This window comes from Enhydra lutris, unplaced genomic scaffold (assembly GCF_002288905.1).
Source record: "Enhydra lutris kenyoni isolate GAN:26980312 unplaced genomic scaffold, ASM228890v2 scaffoldscaffold19, whole genome shotgun sequence".
Lineage (NCBI taxonomy): Eukaryota > Metazoa > Chordata > Mammalia > Carnivora > Mustelidae > Enhydra > Enhydra lutris.
Window position 1 is genome coordinate 32199047 of NW_019154103.1, and position 23582 is coordinate 32222628.

The 23582-nt window shown below is 35.1% G+C and overlaps 1 protein-coding gene across 2 annotated transcripts in view; it reads left to right on the top strand.

Moving 5' to 3' along the window:
* LOC111148294 (mannosidase alpha class 2A member 1) overlaps positions 1–23582 on the top strand; it is a 168898-nt gene that overhangs the window by 74147 nt on the left and 71169 nt on the right. For both annotated transcript variants that reach the window (XM_022504781.1, XM_022504782.1), the window contains exons 9-12: positions 4309–4511; positions 7476–7658; positions 12111–12225; positions 13495–13562. In XM_022504781.1, the coding sequence (XP_022360489.1) occupies positions 4309–4511; positions 7476–7658; positions 12111–12225; positions 13495–13562 (569 nt within the window). The remainder of the gene's footprint in view (positions 1–4308; positions 4512–7475; positions 7659–12110; positions 12226–13494; positions 13563–23582) is intronic.

Sequence of the window (23582 nt, forward strand, 5' to 3'; positions counted from 1 at the left end):
TCCTTCAAATCATTGCCAGATCTTACGGAAGTAACCTTATTTTCCCTTTTATCATGGTGAGTAGTAGTATTTCTTTTGAAATGATATAAGAAGGGAATCTTAAGTATGTTCCTTTGTGTCCGCCTTTCTCTGCTCCACGTAGTGTTTGTGAGATTCATCTGTGTTGCATATAGCAGTATATTCATTTTTTTAAAAGATTTTATTTATTTATTTTAGTGGAGGGGGGAACGCGAGCGGGGGGAGGGACAGACGGAGAGGAAAGAGATTCTCAAGTAGACTTTGCGTGGAGTCCAGAGCCCAACGTGAAGCTCAGTCTCAGGACCCCATGATCATGACCTGAACCAAGATCAAGAGTCAGATGCTTAACCCACTGAGCCACCCAGGCACCCCATAATATATTCCTTTTTAATACTGTATATTATCTTAGTGTCCATTTGATACATCACAATTTGTCCATTCTATTATTAATGGACATTTGGGTTTTTCCGGTTTTTGTCTATTACAAATAAAGCCATTTTGAATATTGCGAATGTATTTATATACATGTATGTGAATTTATGTGGGTATAAAATGGGATGGGACTTCTTGATCATTGAGGATGCACGTGTTCAACTTCAGTAGATATTTCCAAACGGCATCCCAAAATAGATGCACTAGTTCTTGCGCTGCATGACAATTTCAGTTGCTGTACTTCCTTACTGACATTTTTTATTGTAAGGATTTTTTTTTTCATTTTTTTTTTTTATGATTGATGTGATGGTTTTATTTTATATTTCCATATTGGTTAATGAGTTGAACATCTTTTCATAAGTTTATTGCCATTTGTGAAGTGACTATTTAAAGTTTTTGATGACTTTTCCTTAAATTGGGTTGTCTTTTTGTACCATTTATAGCTCTTTTATATATTTTGGTTTGAGTCTTTCTTCAGATAAAAGTTATGCAAATACTGTATCCCACTATGTAAGCCTGTTTTTTAATTCTTTCTTAAAGCTGTCTTTTAATAAACATGAATTCTTTTAGTTAAATCTAATTTAACAGTATTTTCCTTTATGGTTAGTGCTTGTCATGTTCTGCTTAAGAAATTTTTGTTTATACCGCATAGTCATGAAAATACACTTCTTATGAAGTTGTCCTCCAGAAGCTTTGTTATTTTACCTTCAGTATTTAGGTCTGTAATCTATTTGGAATTGATTTTTTTGTGAATTGTATGAAGATAGGGATCAAGTTGCATTTTGCCCATATGGATATCTACCACTATTTATTGAAAAGACCAGTTTGCCCACTTTACTGCAGCACCGTCTCTGTCATTAATTATGAGTGAAACTGTTTCTGTGGATCTTGTGTAGACTCTATTCAATTTGTCTGTTTGACTAATCTCATACTGTTTTAATTACTGTGGTTTTAGAATGGATATTAATGTCTGATAGCGTAAGTCTTCTAATTTTGTTTCCTTCTCAAGATTGCATTGGTTTTCTTTATAGTTCTATATAGGTTAAAGATCAGCTTTTAAATTTCTACCCCCCAAAAGTTGGAATTTTGGTTGGGATTGCATTGAACCTATAGATCAATTTGAGTGCAGTTAACTTTTTTACAAATATTAGGCTGTCCATTATCGTGGTATATTCCACATATAAAAATACAGTTGACTTTTACATTCTAACCTTGTACCCAGGAACCTTCACGTGTTCCCTTTTTTTACGGAATTTTTGTCACTCACGTGTTTGCTGCTTTGATTGCCCTTACATACCTTCAAACAAAAGCTTTTTTTCTTTCTGTAGTTTATCTAGTTATATCTGTTCTTTGTAGGATGTTTTACGTTATTTCATCCAAGCCAGAAGCTTCAATTTATGATTATTTTCTTTTGATGAAAAGAAAAACAAAAGTAAGCAATTGAATTTAGATGGCTAAAAAATTGACATTGTACTAGTCAAGACAGTTAGTTTGCCATTGGTCATCACTTATTTAGCAATTTATGTATTTTTTTCCTCATATGTTGTTCTGATAGAGAAATTTGATTATGTTTAAGAATAAGGTTATATTAAAGATATAATTTGTTGCCTTTTAATGTAAAAAACATTTACTTTTTTTGTTATTTGGAATATGTATTTTATTTGAGCTACCAAGAGACTAGAAATTATATATACAGGATATATATATATATATATATATATATATATATATATACATACACATACACACACACACACACACACACACACACACACACACATACATACATACAGGTTTATATACCAATCCTTTGAGACTGAGTCAAGTTTGTGAGAAAACCAACCAGTCCACTTAACGTAAACTTTGCCCAGGAAATCGCCAAGAAGGAAATATTTTCATCTTGGCTAATACCAAAAATAAATTAAAATATTTTAAAAGGATATACTTTGTTGTTAATATTGACTCTGTGGCATGCCACAGTTCCCTAAAATATGAAACTGAAGGGGATTTTTGTTATAGAAATCCCTTTTTTATATAGATGAGAAAGTAAGGCCCAGGAATTTAGATTGCTGAATATTTTGTTTACTTTTATCAGTATACTTCCCTGAGCTTATCTGTACCCTCTGGGCCTGAAGTTAATGCTGTATTTCTTTGTATTTGTGACCTTCATGGTTGTACACACACACTTAATTCTGCTTTTTAGAATATGTTAGGCGAATAATAAATAACACTTAATTTTTGAGTTACTATTTGCTATTAACTTTTTTTTTATTTAAGAGAGAAAGGGAGAGCGCATGCTTGGCAGGGTGGGGGGGAATGGGCAGAGGGAGAGACTTTTAAGAAGGCTCCATGCCCAATACAGAGCCCCATGTAGGGCTCAATCTTATGACCTCGAGATCATGACCTAAGCTGAAATCAAGAGTCAGATGCTTAACTCACTGAGCCATCCAGGCGCCCCTGCTATTAATTTTTCAAAGTGCTTCACCTTAGTTAACTTTTTTAATTATCTGAACATTTCCTGATAGGTACTGTAATCATCCCTGTTATAGATGAGGAAACTGAGACACAAATAGATTAACTTGCCCGCGATACATTGTGTTTGGTGAAGCCTAGACAAGACTAGGTAATACTATTGAAAATTGCTTTTCTGTGATGTAAACATAAGGATTTAGAAATAATCGTCTATTTTGCTGTTATAAAATGTATTGTGTCACAGGTGCATGATGATAACTTAGATTTGTCATACTAATATCAGTTGTGTTTCCAGCTGAAATTTTGCCTTTGCAATAGAAAAGTGGTAACTAAAACTCAGACCGTTATTTCCCAGTTGTGTTTCAAAGCATTTTACTTAGAAACCTATTAGCTGTAATATAGACACAATATATAACATGCTCAAAACCACATATTAGGTAAGCGGTAGAGATGGATTCAAACCCATGCTATCTGGATTCAGGTTCTGTCCTGTTCTTAGCGACTCTTTTAGAGCACTACTCGCTGTTTTTTAATTACTCTTAACTATTTTTCTGCCACATTGAATCAGAATGTGTGTGTGTTTGTGTGTGTGTGTGTGTGGTAGGAATCTTACCGTTCTTCAAAGAAAAAATTCCCTTTTAAATTCTCTGTTTTTCTCTAAAAACACTGCCTTTAAATATCTGTTCACATGGTCTGGTATAATACTTCTTTTTTCCTTTGATTTATGGAATAGATTGGGCTCATAAAAATAGATTTATGTTCTGGTAATTTAAATCATTAGTCAAAAGACCTTTTCATTTGAGCAGTCAACCTTGCAGTTCTTGTCACTCTTTGTGTTTTACTTCTATTCAATGTTACCTGCTGGTAGAGAAAGTCCATTTTTTTAATGACCTGCTATTCTTAAAGTCTCCCTCATGAGACCTCAAACTAGGGGCACAGGGAGGCCAGGGGAGTATTTGTGCATATGACATAGGAAAATACTTAACAGTTAACCAAACTGTTATGTAAATGTTTTATTTTTGCTGCTTCCCATCTTTCATTCATCTCTTGAGTTATTCTGTTCCCTGACCCTTACACAGTTTGAAATTCTGGAGATTTGTAAGGCATTTTCAGACCCACAGATTTGTATATCTAAGTAGTACTTCTAACCCCTTAAGTGTGTAAGTTTTATTTCAGTTCAGGTTTAATTTGGGACCTGATGCAAGTGAAAGAGTTACTGTGTATTTCTCTCCCTGCACTTGAGTTTTGTACAATCTGAGCTAGGTTTTTCATCCTAACTTGGAAACACATCTTAAATATTTATTATTAACTTTTCCTTTCAGAGCTAGAAGTAATTTTTAAGGTAGAGAATGAATAATTTAAGTGTCACCTTTTTTTTTTAATTAGATACAGTTTGGGACTTTATCAGATTATTTCGATGCACTGGATAAAGAAGATGTAGCCATTAGGAAGAATAGCCAATCCATGTTCCCTGTTCTAAGTGGAGATTTTTTCACTTACGCTGACCGAGACGATCATTACTGGAGCGGCTACTTTACATCCAGACCCTTTTACAAACGAATGGATAGGATACTGGAATCCCATTTAAGGTACAAAATTTATGTTTAGATAGCTATATCAATTATTCACCTTTTTTATGTGATCATAGCCTTTTTGTAGAGTTTTGCATAATATACAACATTTATGCAGTATTAGGATGTTTAATGTAATTGTGAAATTTTAATGCAATCAGAGATATGTCTCCAATGCAGAATCAGATTATTACATGGGTTTTTGCTTTGAAAGGAAAAGCAGTTAATGTGATTAGACTTTCTCCTGTATCTTAGGTTTTACATGTTTCTAATTAATTACCAGTATTGTTTGCACACTGTGATAATATCCAGCGGCATGGTCATGTGTGTCTACAGGTCAGTAATCAGGCAGACTAAATTGTTGGAAATGAGCAAAGGTCACAAGGAACAAATAGGGTCTCTCCATGGCCAAAATGTGGGCCTCAAAGTACATAATATAAAACCAATATATTTTATATGGGGGAAAACTCCAGAGGCTCCACCTCAGTTCTTATTTATTTGAAACATATTTCTATAGGTGTGATTCTCTGTTTAGAAGAGCAAAACTTGAAAGAGATGAGAACTGATAGCGGCAGAGTGATTGGCTGAGAAAGCACAGCGACAGGGAGAAGGCAAAAAGTCAGTAGAAAACAACAATGCTCTAAACCAGCCTTGTCCAGTAGAACTTTGAGTCACTGGCCCACAGAACTTTCTGCCGTGGTGGAAATCTTCTGTTTCTGCTTTCTGCACTGTTCAGTATGGTAGCCACTTGCCATATGTAACTGTTGAGCGCTTAATGTGACCAGTGTGGGCTCTTAATTCCCTTTAATTTTAATTGGCTTAAGTATAAATAACCACATGTGGCTAGTAGCTGTTATAGTGGGTCTTGTTGCTTTGTATGTAGTAAAGATGAACCACCCCGGGGACTTCTGGGGCTCTTTCTATGTGTGTGTTAGCCTAGGAGGTTAATTCATTTTCATAAGTTCACTTTCAGCTTAGTTCAGATCATGAATTCATGATGATTAATTTTCATGATGAATCCTAGTATTAAAAATAAAAAGTCAGTGTGATAATGGTGAGTGCTCTGAAGTGTGTAAGCCTGACGAGTCACAGACCTGTACCTCTGGGGCAAATAGTACATTATATGTTAATAAAAATGATTAATAAAAAAGATAAAAAAAATAAAAAGTCATGTCATACCTACATTCTTCAAAGTACTGGTAGAAACAGTACATTTTGGAAAGCTTTTTTATAAAGATCATGAATTTCTCCAAGAGTTGTACTTTGGTATAGTAGTGTGTTGTTGTTGTTGTTTTTTAAATTTTTATTATTTCTGTGCTATTACCTTTATTTCAAAAGCCTGATCTTTGCCTGTTTTGGGGATATTCACCAATGTGCTGGGTGGATACATGTTACTGTATTTTAATAAAATAGTATTTCTATATTATAGAGATTTATGCATTCTTGGCCAGTAGAATATTAATTATCTGTTATGTTATTCTAAATTACTTATGATTAAAAACAGAAAAAGTACTAAGTAATGTAGAGATTCTTTTGGATCACTGCATTTTTTAAAAAGTGTCAACTGTTTTTAGTGACAAAGAGTTATAAATATTGATTCCATCTTACTTTATTGAACTTATTTAAGGTGAAGTACTTAGTGCAAGTAATAATATATTTTGAAAATTTTGCTTTAAAATAAAACAACAGAAAACCATATAATATGAATTTCAAAATGTAATCAACTGATTTGAAAATAAGTTTATCGTTTGATAAAAGATATTTCATCTTGATGCTCATTTATAAAACATTTGGATAGGATAGAAGAGTATAAAGAAGAAAATATTTTTTAAATCCCATGTTTATATTTTGGGATGTCTGTATATATAGGTACCCTTGCAAAGCCAGGAATATGTGTTTTGGATATAGATGAACATGTATATGCAATTTCCTTAATTCACATTTAGTGTTTTCCTGCCATGAATTTTAGAAGGATTAGAATTTAAAGGCAGAAATTATTTAGTATCCTTTAATTATTTCAAAATTTAAAGGAATTTTTTTTTAAAGATTTTACTTATTTATTTGACAGACAGAGATCACAAGTAGGCAGAGAGAGGGGAGAAAGCAGGCTCCCTGCTGAGCAGGGGGCCTGATGTGGGGCTCGATCCCAGGACCCTGGGATCATACCCGAGCTGAAGGCAGAGGCTTTAACCCACTGAGCCACCCAGGCACCCCAAGCCATATATCTCTTTTTAAAGAACTTCTTTTGAAACCTATCTTGAACCATATCCTCTGATGAAAAAAATAAAGCATGAAAATGATAAGTCCACATATTCTTGCTCACAAACTACTCTTAAGCCAAAGTATTTTCTTCTTTAAAATAAACAAGAAACAACAGCATATGTTCTATCACCTTTCAGTTTATATTGTTCCATTCCCTCTAGTTGTTGAATGTGTTCATTCAGCGTGGAGACTATCCATTGTTACTGAGCTGTCAGGCCATCGCTTTCTGACTCTCCATTGTTAGTCTCCCACTCGTGTGACCATTTCTGCGCCATATCTCCTTTAATGTACATATGTGAGAGTGAATGGCTTTCTGGTGATGAAGTTTCTGGTACTTGTCTGTGTCGATCTTGGAGAGAAGAAAGAACAGAAACCATTATCCACTTCTTACTGCTGGGTGGAGCTTTTTTTTTTCACTATATTATACATAAGTAAACCTATCTTGCTGCCAGTGGCTACTGGCTTTTTTCCAGGACCATCTGGAACAAGGGCCCTTTTATCAATTTAGACATGATGTTCTCTGATGATTGATAATTTATATATATATTAGATGGGTATCTTGATGGTTTTATAGGAAAGTTTGTTATCAATATCTTTTTTTACAAATTGTGCTGGTCTTGGATATTTAAAAAACCACATTTGAAAATGTATCAGTACCACATATTTAAATAGTAAATGTTTGTTTTGAAATAAGAATTAATGACTGTTTTATGCAATTAGGGCTGCTGAAATTCTTTACTATTTCGCCCTGAAACAAGCTCAGAAATACAAGATAAGTAAATTTCTTTCATCATCCCATTACATGACACTGACAGAAGCCAGAAGAAATTTGGGACTGTTTCAACATCATGATGCTATCACAGGAACTGCGAAAGATTGGGTAGTTGTGGATTATGGTACCAGGTAATATAATTATTAAAAAGTGATTATAAAACAATTTTTTTTAAAATTCTGGGTCACAGGCTTGTATCTTTGGTGAAGTTGTTAATGTACAACAGACCATATCAATAACGACATCCCTTGTAAGTATTGCTTTAGAAAAACAACATCAATATTCAAAGCATTTTTCAATAAATATATTGACAATGTGCTAGCTGTCCTAACTTTAATATTATTGCAGTGCACTTCTGCAAATGGAGTAGTAAAACATTATGATAAAGCTGATTCTGTTTTCTCCCAAGTATAGTGTAGTACCAAGGATTTGGTATCAAATAAATCACAGCTATAATCCAAGGTGATGAAGAGCCACACTTAATTGTATAGCAGTTTAATTTCATCTATTCCATATCCAGTTGTTCTCAGATACCCCCCCACCCCCGAGGGACATTGACAAAAAAGAATCAGCCTGGAGGATAGCCAGGAAGTAGAAGAATCTACAAACCTTGACATATATGGATGATATAAGGAATTGGGATGAGAGGTTGGCCTGGGTATTGATATCAAAGCCCTCTTCAACTCTTGGAAGGGCTGTGAGATGAGAGGAGGGGGGATGGGAAGCTCCATTATTTTCACATTACAGAATTGGAAACTGAGTACAGGCTTTAGCTCAGAACAGCAGGAGACTTATAAATAGTGCTTCTCAATAATCAAAAGGCTTACCTTTTGTGATAGTGAGATTTCCATCATTATGCCCTAGTTTGGGTAACCATTCATTAGGATCAGTGTAAAGGAGATTCCTATGTTGGGGAAGGAGTTTTGACTATTATTTCGTTACGGTTTAGTTATTATTTTTTCCAGGTTTTTTTCCGATCAGTAATGGTGTACTTTGATAATACTTTAAAATTGTTAAAATATGCTCTGATTTTCTTATTATAGAGATTTAAAAAGTGAATCTCTCTCTCTTTTTTTTTTTTTTTGAAAGATTTTATTTGACAAACAGAGAAAGAGATCATAAGTAGTCAGAGAGGCAAGCAGAGAGGGGGAAGCAGGCTCTCTGCTGAGAAGAGAGCCTGATGCGGGGCTCCATCCCAAGACCCTGAGATCATGATCTGAGCTGAAGGCAGAGGGTTAACCCACTGAGCCACCCAGGTGCTCCATAAAGTGCATCCCTTTTTTAAAATAAATGCTCCCTCCCATAAGTGTAAAGTATATGCAGTACATGAAGTCAGCATTATGGATTGATCCGTAAAATCGCTATCACTAAACATAATAAGTGTTAATTAAAATTTTAGTTACAGTATTTTGACTGCCTTTCTAGATATTTGAAAAATAAATTCTTGAGGTTTCATTAGCTGACTTGAGTCCTTGAAAATATATTTATGGTGGTATCTTGAATATCTTTTCAGTCTTCTTGTGGCAAATCTATTTGGTACCTGTTGAGGTTGAGCTGGGCTTAAAATGGAAAACACTCATTGGCTGATAATGATAATTGGTTTTTCTCCCACAGAAGGCATTTTTTAAAGTAAGGTCAGCTCCTCCATTTTTTCCTTTTCACCTGCCTGTCTTCTTGGTTTATTGAGAGTTTAAAAATGAAGCTTATACTCAGAAAAGAGTTCCTAAGAGGAAATGAAGAAGTTGTTCTCCTACACTGTCCTCTTGTTCTCTCTCTCTGGCTGCCATACTGAAAGGGGCTTGGGTACAGGTCATTGAGTTTTTGCAACCGAACATTTTCTGTCTCATAACCTTTCCAGAAGGCCTGTCATTAGTTCCTCCATATGTTTGGTTATGCTTTTAGCTTATAAAAACATCACCGTACAAAATTGCATCTTAGAGAAAAAAAGACAATAATTCTCAAATTGTACTTGACATTTGTAAATTTGCTTTGCGAGCACTTCACACTTCATTGAAAAGTCATACACAATTATCAAGTCATTAGCATAGACATTTTAAGTAGGAAATTTCAAAACACAAGTCAGAGAGTTATAAACAAAGAGGCAGCTAGCATTGGGTGTTCTCTTGTTCTTAGACTGTTGACTGTTTATTCAGATGTTGGCAGAAGTGTCCCTATGAACAAATGTATGAGTTAAGGATTGCATTTGGCTGCTAATAATAGCAACTTGAAACAGAGTAAATCCTATCCTACTTATTTCTGTGCCATGTGGAAGAAGTCTGCATGTCCCGAGTTCAGGTATAGCAGCTCCACAATGCCAACAGGAGTCCAGACTCTTCTAGCTTTCTCTTTGGCCATTTAAAGGTGATTCTTAGCGCACTGCTCTCCACGGTAGATTGAATGTTTATATAATTATCACCTGGAGAGCAGGAATACATCATGGCTATTTGAAGGTTAATTCTAATCATGGCATGAAAAAATGAATTAGACTGGGACAGTGTTTGTGATGATGTTTAGCATGGCATGAGATCAGTTACAGAAAGATTTAGAATTCTGCCAATTTCTATATTGTAATTAAGGTAGGAGAAAAAAATGAACAATGAGTAATTATGAGGGCCCATATGTATGGATCGAATGATTCACTGAAAAACATGCTAATATCTGCTTTCAACAGTTGTAATGATAACCGAGTAGAAAACTGCAATTTCTAAGTGATGGTCCTTGAATAGTTCAGTGATAAAGAATACGGGCATGTTAGGGTATTAGAGGCTCTGAGAAATCCCACAATGATGAAATGTTGAAACATTGAAATTTTACTTTCCCAAACTGTGGGAAATTTACTGTGTTTAGTCTTGTTTTGCTTTAAACAAAACGGCTTTATGCATCCTGAGAAAGCATTTGGAGAATACTGTGCCAGTACATAGTGCTTATCTTGTTTGAAGACTATGCATGTGCCTTTAAGATACAATCATTGATGTGTGACATTCCCTCAGTTTAAGCAGGACTCTTCCGTGCATTGTAATACATATAAGGTTTTAGCTGGTGGAGAACATGACTTTTATTTTTCAGCTTCTGACAGACTAATAAAGTTAGCCATGTAGATAATAAAAATAAACTTAAATCGAAGGGCTTATTTCTCTAACTGAATTGTATTCATTCATGTTGTCTTTTAGTCTGGTGAAAACACTTATCACCTAGGAAAATATTTGAATAGACTAAGAAAACTTAACTGGATGATGGCCTGAATTTACATGCATAAGATTTTAATACTATGTATGTATAATACTTTTGCATAGTTAATTAACTTACTGATTGTGATCACTTATATCTTTGAAAGTAATCTCAGTGCTCTGCAAAAAAAAAGTTATTTCTCTCTTACACATTTTCTTGTTGTTGCGTGACAACAAAAATGTTCTTAACATGTAGATCCAAAATTGCTTCCTATATTGGGGAAAATAATATAATCACTCTATAACCATAATAGATTCAATGGCTGATTGAAAGCACGTTTAGCCAAGTTTCTCTACAGATTTCTCCAGTAGGTTTACTTGGGGTTACCTGTTCTATAAAGCTTTAAAGAAACAAGATGAAACTTGAAAAAAACTTCAAACAAATTCTTTTCCTATGTGTAGTGCTTCAGCAATAGCTGGTAATATACCAAGATTATGTTCCAGAACTGATCTTGAATAGGTTGATTCATATGTATCTCTTTGGTTCCTCAGACATAAAAATACAGTTAGGATACAGTTAACAGTTCTATTTTATTTATTTTTTTTTACAGATTTAGGTATTTATTTATTTATTTGTCAGAGAGAGAGAGAGCATAAGCAGGGAGAGCAGCAGGCAGAGGGAGAAGCAGGCTGTCTGCTGAGCAGGGAGCCAGACATGAGCCTCAATCCCAGGACCCTGGGATCATGACCTGAGCTAAAGGCAGACGTTTAACCGACTGAGCTACCCAGGCATCTCACAGTGAACAATTTTAATGACCAAGAAAAGTGACAAGGACAAAGACAGTTTCATTATCCAGACCTGTGAAAACTTTCTCTTTTTTTGAACAAGTACATGAAACTAAAGTCAACAAAATATTTATTTGAATTTTTCAGGAATTTGAGGGTTTTTTGAAGTGTGGATACTGATTGAATTTTCTTGTGAATGACAGTTAAGCTCATGCTTTCTTCTGCTGTTTCAGCATTTGTTAAAGAATTTTATGATGTAAAGGACCAAATCACTTTTTTTTATAACAATGTCTTAAAGCATTTGGAGTGATCATGTTGAATATTCTTAGTATTTGGCATGATATTCATAGAAAGTATTGGTAGTTTGAATAAGTTTACATGTTTCAGGTGTGTACAGAAAGTTTTCTATTTTAAATGAATCTTTATTAGTGATATCTTTTGATTAACCTTTTTTTCCTAAGGACTTAGTTCTGGGCAAAGAAGAGTCAGTTTGTTAGAGGTTCATTATAGGTTTCACTTTGTGAATACGGGGTGAGAGTAATGGTGGCTTAGCCATTATTAAAGAAACTGACAATATTGTATACAGATATTTGAATTCCTTCTCAGACCAGTAAAATTTTTGGTTCACAGACTCTTCCATTCATTAACGAATCTGAAGAAGATAATTGGATATTCTGCACTACTACTTATTTTGAAGGACAAAAACTCATACAACTCTTACTCTTTTGATAACCTCCTGGACATGGTTAGTTGCTACCTTTTATATCATCATAAAAATGTGTGATTCTTTGAATCTTGGGTTGGAAAAGGGGATGAGAACCTGAGTGAAGAGACGTTGAAAGATAGCGATTTCCTTGTATATGATTTGAAAGAATTTGTATCCTTTTATATGAAATACCCGTGTGTTTGTCTTTCCTATAAGTGTATCTTTGTTTGATTTACGGTGTATATTTTGTTCTGACTAAATCTAAACATGAAAAATAATGAGCTTGCTTTGTTACATGGAGCTTACAGCTTTCAGAACATTATTAAGAGGACATTGTAAGGTAACTGGATGTTTTAATTAGTTATTTTTGCTTAGCTTCAATTAGAAGCTCCTTGGTATTGGAACTTCTGTAAATCCTTCATCTGTTCTTGCCAAACTTCAACTTGAATAATCCTAAAGTCTTCTGGTTTCAGGATGAGTCCATGGAGGGCTGTGGGTGGTGCTCGGATATGTTTAATCGTAGAGGAGCAGTTAAGGAATCAGGAGATTAGCTATTAGCCGCAATCCTCTGTACCCGACTGCATGGGCCTTGAAAAAGTTGCCTGACATCTTTGAGCCCTCATTCATTTTTCTGTAAGGTGGGATGATACCTGCCTTGGTTTGTATCATTGTTAGGATCAGAGGAGCCAATAAAACAGAACATACTCTGAAAGGAAGAATATACTCTTCAGCAGCAAGGAAGAACAGTTGAAAAAATGGTTGATTGCAAACCTCTTTAGACTTCCACGTGGCAACTCAGATGTTTCAAAATTGTAACGTTTTATCATTAGAGTCTGTTGTGAACTATACACGTTGAAATTTTACAGTCATTAGAACTTACACATCTGGAATCGGAGATAAAAATTCAATATTTTCATATACTGATGCTTGCAATCAAATTATGGTTACACATTTTCATATTAAAGTGAAAAATCCAATAAATGGACATACATTGCTTAAGGATATGAAACCTGTAATACAAAGGTAAAATAATGAAATGTTTTGCATTATCTTTAGTACTTTAATTTGCTTGGTTCCTAACTGGACTCTAGTAGTCCCTGGAACATATGCCATACCGAAGTCTAAAGACACACCCATAAAAATGCACACACGCGAGAATTACTTATTTTGAACTTTGATGGAACTGATGTAGCTAGCAGGAGGATTTTTTTCCATCCTTTTTAGGATTTTTTTCTAAGTACTATACATAACGGGTTTTGAAACTTAAGTTTTAAAAGTAAAATAAAAAATTTTTGTTTATTTTTATAGGATTTGAAACAAAACTCACAAAGTTCTCTACCACAAAAAACTGTAATAATGCTGAGTGCAGAGCCAAGGTAAATAATAATTTTTCATAAACTTTTGCAACTATTCTGACGACTTTTTTGCTTTCCATGATTCTTTTCTTTAGCCAGGATGTACTTTGAGGAGGTATTTTATTTAATGAATTTATTAATTAAAATTTTTTTGAAGATACAGATTTTTCTCCCATAAGTGTCATGTTCAGTGTTACTAGCTAACACAGTGCTTGGTACGTTGATTGTTGAATGAACTATTATAATAATTTTTTTTACAGATATTTGGTACGAGATGGTAAATAATGATTTATGATTATGTTCTTTCTTAAATCCTTGTTTACTTACCTTCTTTTCATTAATCCCTTGATCCCATTTTTAAAATGAAGGAAGGAACTTAATTATGAAAGTTTCCTAATATAAATTATATACTAGGTAACTGTCATGGTGATGGTCAGACTGTGTCATTTTAGCATGTGGATTTATGTTAAAGTAAATGGGAAATATGTTCAGTTAACCTGAAAATGGGGCGACTAATTGTTGGCTGCCTCTGAGTTATAAAGAAATGTTTCATGTTTTTATTGGTAATTATTTAACCAAGTATTCTGTTTTTAATGATGAAATATCATCAGTATTGACTATCCCCAGATACACAGTATATTCTTATATACTATAACTTTTTGCTGTCTAAATGGAGAAATTTAGTATGTACAAATTGTAGAATAAGAGAATAATTGTAAAGGATAATTCATGATTTTAATTAAGTATTCTTTATTAGGATTATTTTTAAATAAGTATTTATTTATTTATTTAGCAAAGTATTACAGAAAATTTACAATCCTTAATAAAATTGACATTTTGGTTACGCATAGAATAAAGCCTTAGTTGGCTCTAAATCTCTTCAGGAAGTAGAGACTTAAAATGTATACACCTCATACCTTTGAACAAGAAGACAGGTATTTTTTTAATAACGCTAAAGTGATGGTAAAGAAATCCCGCATTTCTTTCTTTTAGCCAGAATAAGAAGGGATTAACTGGAAAAGACAGTCCTAAGTCTCAACTTTAAAGTCTCGTTGCAGGTTTTACAGCCGTCAGGTTTGCCAGGTCATGAGAGAGTAATGATAGCCCCATTGTAAAATGTTTTCTTTGTCTTAAAAGAAGTAGTATTTTGATGTAGTTGAGGTTATATGGCTGTTCCTTAAATATTGTGCCCCTTATAAACTCTGATGTCTGTAAATTTCTTTGGCATTAGGTATAATCCCCCTTTTCTATCTTGGTGGGGGAAGATCTTTGTTTCTGCTGACTCTAAGAATGCCTTATGCTTGCTGTTAAGTAATTTATGCCCCTCCCACACCTCATTAGTCTTCCTTTGGGTGTATGGCAGGGTGGGTGGGATGGAGTTCTAATGGTTTACAAATCCTGTGGCTTTTCTTCTTCCTCTGTTGTCCTTGCTTTAGCCAGGAATAAGTGATAATTTAGCCCTACCTATGCTGAAGGAAGAAAGGAGATCCAGGTTTATTAACTAAGAAGAAATTTATTTTTGGGCTTTAATATTGAGGAGTTTTAATTATAGATAAATGTAAATAGCATTTTTGAGACTTAGTAAAATTATCACTTTCTGATACTTCCTTTTGAACGGTTTGTATTTAAATAGTGTTCTTCATCTATTACTCCTTCATAGTTCTTTTCTACCAAATGTCAGTGCTACTACTGTTTCTGTAGTTAGGTGAACTGGGCATACTTAAGATTGTCAGATTCTTATTTTGTACTTGAGGACCTCATGAATAGAATTACGTGTACTTCTGGTTTTAAAATCTATGTTTTACTTGTTAGCCACAAATAATCTGAGTGACTGATCTCTCAGTAAAATCAGTGAAGGATGGAGGAATGTCAGTGGCCTTTGAAATGGAAGAATTCGATAGTTTCATTTAGTAGGTACTGAAAGTGAAATCACTGTCTGCCCTTCTTAGTCTTGAAGTTGAAAGTTTCAGAAGTATGGTTGTGAGTCTTTCTCATGTTCTTCATGAGTCCTGTATAGTGATCTAAGGCTTAGCATTATTTGGATGATAAGAATAATTCTTGTTTGAGCAACAGAGTATTAATCTAAATAAGCATGCATTCTCAAGTGAGAGAGACATCCTCCTTAGGAGGGTAAAAATTGGTTTTGGAGAGTTTGAAATAAAAGGATTTTTTAAATATATAAAGCATAAAAATAGTACTAATAGTACAATAACATATACTTTTAAGTGTTGTGTTAAAATTGTATGTGGGGGATGATTAGCAAAAAATGTCTAAAAGAGTCTTTAAAGAGTTATGTGAAAAGTATGAGAAACACTGATCTAAGCTCACACAATTTCAATAATACATGTCAATGAATTTGATCATGCTGTTTGGCAACATTAGTTATAGCTATAACCTAACATAATTTAGTTTGGGAGTCTTTTTTTTTTTTTTTTTTTTTTTAAGATTTTATTTATTTGCCAGAGAGAGAGAGAGAGAGAGTATACACAAGCAGGCAGAGGGGTAGGCAGAGGCAGTGAGAGAAGCAGGCTCCCTGCTGAGCAAGGAGGCCTATGCAGGACTCGATCCTAGGACCCTGGGATCATGACCTGAGCCGAAGGCAGCGGCTTAACAAGCTGAGCCACCCAGGCATCCCAGTTTGGGAGTCTTTAAAAAGGAGTCCCTAATCTGCTCATGGGGATGTAGTACATGTCCATGAGCCTGATTGAGTTCCCAAGGTTAGATAAGCTCTATGGTATATGCACTCATAGTCTTTATATGGAAAGCAGGTACAATTAGGGGTTAAAAGTTAGGATACCTTGATCGAGTCATCAGTTTTCTAGCTTAAAAGAATCTTTAAATGTACAGAGGTGTTTCTTTTTCTCTAAGGAAACCAATTTTAAAAAACTGTAATACAAAGATTACAGGATTAGGGACATGGAGGACATGGGGGATGGAAAGTAAACTCCTGAGACAGCCAGAGATTTCAGTCTTCTTTCAGTGTTTGGTACTTCAGGCAGGAGGGAAGCAAATATTGCTGCAGCACAAGCAGCCAAGTCATGTGTTTTGAGAACGTGTGAAGGAACTTTTTTTTTAATGTGGAAAATTTTAAATGCCACTGAGTATACAACTAAAATTGCATTGAGATAACTTCTATAAATGTGAAAATTTAATTTTTCAAGTAGAAAAATCTTTTAGTTTGAGAGCAATTTATTCAAACCCATTACGTATTTATCATTATGTGCTTTTAATGTTTAGCAAGGCATTTCTTGGTAAGGGATCTTCTATCTCTTTGGGCCAGGAAAAAGAAGGGGTTAACTTGAAATGAAACCATCAACCATGTGGAGACACAAAAGAAGTCATTGTTTTTGGGGCTTGGGTGACTTCAGAGTATCAACCAGATAGTAAAAGTACTCAATTCCAGAGAAGTCACTCATACCTCCCTTGCCATATATTTGTTGAAGGGTTCTGCCTGGATGGCTGCCCAGCAGCTTTAATTTAATTTCCTCTTGTTTTCTCTGTGCATGCTTTCTTTTTGTATCCTAATCTTTATTAATAACATTATTCTCTTTTTGGTTATCTAGGTTCTGAAACCCTAGAACCCACTTTGACTTCCATTTTTCTTGTTCTTTTAAGTTTCATCATCTGGAGAGTCTTTTGGATTTTCCTGTCTACTCATCTCTTGACATTCATAGTCTCCTGCCTTCCTATTACTTTCCGGTTTTAAGCCTTTTTTTTTTTTTTTTTTTTTAATGTTTTACTTGAACTCCTGCAATGACTTCCTGTTCTTTTGTCTTCAGTTTCCCTCTGCTCCTAATTTATTGCATGTAGTTGTCACAGGAATCTCCCCACAGCAGAACGTGAGAAAGTCGCTTGGGTGGAAGCGGCAAGGCTTCTAGGACCTAGTCTCAGAAGTCCTCGAAGGTCTTTCCCCTGCATTCTTAGTCAAGCGAGTCACTAGGGTCAGCCAAGATTCAAGAGGAGAGAATTATTCTCCGTTACTTGATGTGAGGAGCACCTGCAGAAAGTGAAGAGAATGATAGCAGTCGTCTTTGGAGATGGTCTCCCACAGCTCACCCACTGGCCCGTACAGTTCTTGCACCTACCATGTGCACAATATCCACCTCCTTCCAAGATGCCAAAGTGTCATCCCCTTATGATACTGGCCCCCAATTTTCACCTAAATCAGGTCCACATAGCTGGGAATTGATGTTTTCTTATTTCTGTCAGTATAATACTTATTATAGGTTAATTCTGCTAGATTGTAAACTCCTTGACAGCAGGGGTCAAGGAGTTGAAAACTGCTAGGAGTTTAAAAACTGCTTTTACTTAGGTGTCCCACTGTGCCTGTGGAATTACAGTCAGCATAGTAAGAATAGAATAAAGACTTGTTGAAATATAATTAATTACTGTTTGAAGAGATTATTAAACCTCAGACACCAGATATGCAGAGACCTTCTATGTGAAATTGTGGTATCCTGGTATATCTCCTCCCCAAATAGTTCTTTCATCTGGTGTTTGGAGTTTGCGTGCCGGAGGGTTTCTGAATACACTGAGTCCTGCTACAAGCCAAACTAAATTAAATAACAATTCAAAGCTTCGAATTTGCTCAACATTTGGACAGCTGCTCATTGGAGATTTTAGAGTTTCATACCGTGATACTTGAAAAATTTTAGGTTCCATCTTAGCATCATTGCATTCTTACAGAATTACCTTTGTTGAGATTGCATTCTTGAGGGCTCTGTAGAATGAGTGGGTTCAAAAGATACTCCCAAATATCTAAGTGAGTTGACCTCATCAGATCAGTTTTTTTTTTCTTTTTTAGATTTTATTTAAATTGAAGTTAGTTAGCATTATAGTGTATGATTAGTTTCAGAGATAGTATTTAGTGATTCATCAGTTGCATGTAACACCCAGTGCTCATTTCATTAAGTGCCCTCCTTAATGCCTGGGTAACCCAGTTACCCCATCCCCCCACTACCTCCTCTCCAGCAACTCTCAGTTTGTTCCCTATAGGTAAGCATCTCTTGTGGTTTGCCTCCTCCTCTGTTTTTATCTTCTTTTTCCTTCCCTTCCCCTATGTTCATCCGTTTTGCTTTTTAAATTCTAGCTATTAGTGAAATCATATGGTATTTGCCTTTCTCTGACTGACTTATTTCACTTACCATAATATAGTCTAGCTCCATCCACATTGTTGCAAATGACAAAATTCATTCTTTTTAATGGCTGAGTAATATTCCATGCCCTGTATATACCACATCTTTATTCATTCATCAGTTGATGGACATTTGGGCTCTTTCCATGTTTTGACTATTGTGGACATTGCTGTTCAGATCAGTTTTTACATACAAGACTTTCTGTTGTTGCTGACTTAAAGAGTATTTGCCTCATTCTATATTTTGTGTTTTTAATATTGTTATCACAAACAGTTCCTCTCACAATAAATATCTATTGGTGTAATGAAATTCAAGGCTTCAGATCATTTTTTCATCAGTTACCATGTCATCAGTGTATTTTTATACCAAGTCACACTGTATCTAAGAAAGTATCTAATATTCCTACTGCTTGTTTAAGCTTATGTTTTAAGTGCAGTAACCAAATTCACAGCCGTACAGTTATTGTTTGGAAGTGGAATTTCTAGGGAAATAGAATTCTAACCACTCAGATTCTGGCAATGTTATTTATTATAATATAGACCTGGTAGAATCAGTCAGTTGGAGTTCAAGAACTGAGCTGCAGTTCCGCTACTTGAATGAAAGTGGTTCTAATCTGAGCCCCTAGAGTCTCCTGAGAGCTTTGAATGTCAAGATGCAGCTTGCTTTGTACCTGGGGGTCTTTCTTGGGGGAGATGGAACAATGTTAGCAGTGACAACTAGTGTAAGAACTGTGCTTATTGCTCACAGATCATAGCAACGTGAGCTCAAATCTTGTCGTGTATTAGAAAACCAGTACAGAAATGTCTTCACAGTAGTTAGCAGAAAAATAAATGTACAGAGTCACAAAGATTTGAGGGTTTCTGTCCTTGATAATGAACGGCTGCATTTTAACACTATCCCAAGGGAATTTAAAGTAATAATAGAATGCATGATTTGACTAGAATTTGACACTCTGGACCCTCTGCCGGTTATGTTACTGTGAGAGCAGCTGAAATGTCCTTTCCGTTTAAAGTTACTTTAGCACTTTTCTTTTAATGGGGGAATTGTTAACTGATAGTACTGGAGACTCTTGAAAATAAAACTGAGTTCTAGTCTAGTATTGGTCTGTCTGGATATTAATAGCATAGTCTATTTAAGAATTAATGCTCATTACTGGATTTGAAGGAGGAGTTCCTAAACTCTCCTCTGAGATGCTTTTCTGTTTAAGTATTTATTGCTTGTGAAAGGTATTTGTGTATTTTCATTTATGTTGCATCTGAGTTACATTTTATTAATTTTGAGTTTTCCGAGATAGACACTGACCAGTTCACCAATTATCCAGAAACACATTTCAGCCTGTGTGTAATGTGGGATATTTTTAGAAAGGGTGTCCGACCCTCTACTATTCTGAGTAGAATACAGTACGTTACTTTAAGTAACCAAAAACTTCCTAGGGAGTTAGAGATACCATCAACATGATATATTAGTTAATTTTATATTAGAACTAGTTTAATAGCCATTGTGTCTGGATTGCAACATCAGATAATCATATTTGGTGTTTGCCATTCTAAATCTGTCATTCGCAGTCTTGTATTTTGCCTGATTTTTTTTCAAGGAAATATAAAGTTCTCTGGGGGAGCGAATAGGAGAAAAGGCTCTACCTTTCCCACAACAGTCTCCCTACCCTTAACATTTCTATTTATTTTATGATATCAGAAATGATGAGTATTAATTCCTGAAATACTGTTTCAACCTTACATTAACTTAGATGAATAACACCTATTATGTGGAAAAACAAAAAAGTTGACACTTTGATTTTATGTGATGGCAGATGAGGGACTCTGAGACTGACTCTCTCAATTTCCTATTAAAACTCATGAAAACAAAGAAGATGATGAACAAACAGAGGAACACCAAACCTTGGTTTGACAGTCACCCTATTGCCACAATTTAAGATATCCACAAACTATAAAGTTGACTGACCGGACTGGAAAATACAATTACTCACTGGCCAGTAGTAAACAGTTAGAAATAAAAGCTACATTGCAGGTCTCTAGAAGGAAGTATGGAGAGTGATTCTTTTTCCTTTTTATAATGTCTACCCCCAAAGTTTTGAAATTTGTGTACTCTGCCAACTAGAACAGAGAACGAATATTTTAATACAGGGCTGTGGCCACTTTTTGAGGCTGTTAAGGAGATAAAGTAGCTCTTGTTTACATTCTCTCCTCCTAAGATTTCTGTTAACCACTCTCCATTTAATTGGCCAATGAGATCAGCTGATTGTCTCCATTCCCTTTCTATGCTCATGATAACCTGACCTTGTTCCTAATAGGCCACTAACTAAGGAAATGGGCACAATTCCCTTTGTCTTGTCTTTCGGTTGAATTGTATGATTATCATGAAACAATTGTTTATTCCCAGATCAGTTGTTCTTATTACAGGATTTGATTAATTTTTACTGAACCGATGAATTATACAAAAAGATTGTGTTTTTTAAGCGAAGTTGGGTGCTTTGGAAATTTTCAACAAATGTGAGTCACTGGTGAGATGCCTATAAAAAAAATTGGGAAGAAATCATAAAGCTGTAGAAGCAGTCTGTACTCACATTGCTTAAGATTTTTTCAAGTGTTGAAGTTCTTGGTCTGTTTTAGGAAAACCTAACCTAGAAACCATACATGATTAATCACATGCATGGTTATGCAGAAAATATGACACAGGACTCCAGTTAGTGGTCCCATAGTTAAACCAGAAGCTTTGCTCTTTCATCAGTAGATTAGGAAATGTTATATATATAAGTATATATAAGACATATATGAAAATATGAATTATTAAGTCATATGTGTGTAACTTAAAACTGTCCTACTTAAATATTACTTTCAAGTCAACTTTATCTCTTTCAGTTAATAGGTCTATTGCCAGCCTTAATTACATTGATAATAGGGCTTCCATTGTGTCTATATTTTACAGCCAATTTGGAGACTGAATCTGACAGAAATAAAATAGGCAGAAACAAGTGGGGAACTGATGGTAGAGCATTGACCTAGGGAGGTGTCTGTTCAAGGAAATTGCTATTGACAGTGGCACGGGCCAGAAGGATACCATGATAGTCTTTGCTGAAGAAAGAATCCCTCCATTTGTTCACCAGAGCTGGCATAAAATAATGGATATATAGGCATAGCCACCTTGGATGGTGGCCTTTGGGAACTTTTACTCTCAGGCTGTCTGTATACATGTGGACTTATATTCCTTATTATATATTTTATATGTTATATAACTTACTCACTCACTGTTCTCCATCACTGCATTTTCTTCCCCTGCTTTAGGCATTATTAACAAACTGGTTATTTAATTTATTTATTTCTTGCTGTCTATCTCCCTTGTTAAAATATTAGCTCCATGATGGCAGGGAACCACCTTGCTTTTGAATCCCCTGGCAAATACTTGCTTTTGAATCCCTCGCCAAATAACTTGTCAAATAAACTAACTCTAGGTAAGAGAGGGACCTTAATCCCAAAATAAAGACCAAGAGTACCTTTAGCATATACAAGGTCTGGATGTGTGCTTCTATGAGGGTAAGTAAAAGGGAAGTTACCCCAGCAAACCTTTGCACAGGCTCTACAGAATGACAGAAAATGGCGGTCTAAGAAGTCTCAGAAGAACAATTTTACCTTTTAAAATGATTTATTACAGAGACCAGGAAAACATTACAAAAATCCTCTTTGGAGTTCTCAAAAAGTTTGAGTCATGATCTCTAAGAAATCTGAAATGGAAAGCAAAGAGCCAAGATGAAAAAACGGTGAGAAGATAACAGGGGAGCGACAAAAGGGAAGGTTATTGGCGGGAGCACAACAAAAGAGCATCTTCACGAGTGATACTGAAGAGGGAGGCTGCCATTGTGAGAGTGTCCAGTGATATGAAAGAAGAAGACCCATGTGATGCTTTGCAAGAATGCAGAGAAAAGGAAGAGGAGTGGAAACAATGGGTGAGAAGACAATAGGTATGGAGGACAAGATTTTAACAAAAGACAGAGATTTTCTTCAGGAAAAAAAAAAAATGGAGCAGAAGCAATGATCAAAGATAGACTTGATGAAAAGTTTTCTGAGCCGAGAAGGTCTGGCTTTGTAGATAAAAGGGTTAAGTTCTGGATAATATAAATGAAAAGAAGGTCACTCCTGGTATGTCTTGGTAACTTAGTCCAATTAAAAGGAAAGGGACATATTGTAGAAGTACCCAAGCAGAAAGATAGATACTGTATAATATGGAACAAAAGTTAAACGGACTTAGATTTCTTCTCTGTAACAAGTAGACTATAGAGTTTTTAAATCATTTTATACTCACAGTTATCTTTTTATATGTGAAAGCAACAACAAAAAAGACATTTTCAAATATTAAAACACTTAAAAAGTGTACCACGAGTACTCTACGTTTTAAAAATGTTCTTGATAAAATCAACTCAGGTGACTAATACTTGAACCAAAAGTAAGAAGGCATTGAAAATAATGAGACATCGTGAAATGCAAATCATGACTGGAAATTTGGTTACCAGGACCGAAGCTAGATATGTACTGTAGAAAAAGCTACAGGACTGTAGATCTGTAGCTTCAGATTATGTTAACATCTGAAAGAGGTAGAGAGTCAAGAGCCTATAAGAGATCTTAAATAAGTAATTGTTTTGCCTCAGGAAGATTTAGAAGATAAAAGCTCCTGGTGAGAGTGATATTTCCTACTCCATTGCCTTCATTTCTTGTCAGTGTACTGTTGACTCACCACATACATATCTCTTCTGAGAAAAGTTTGCCAAGGTTTGCCCACAGGCCAGATGGATAGCTCCATCAGGATGGTCCACTTGTACCTCCTTCTCAGCGTGTATAAAACTGAACTCGTGGGGCACCTGGGTGGCTCAGTGGGTTTTGTGTCTGCCTTTGGC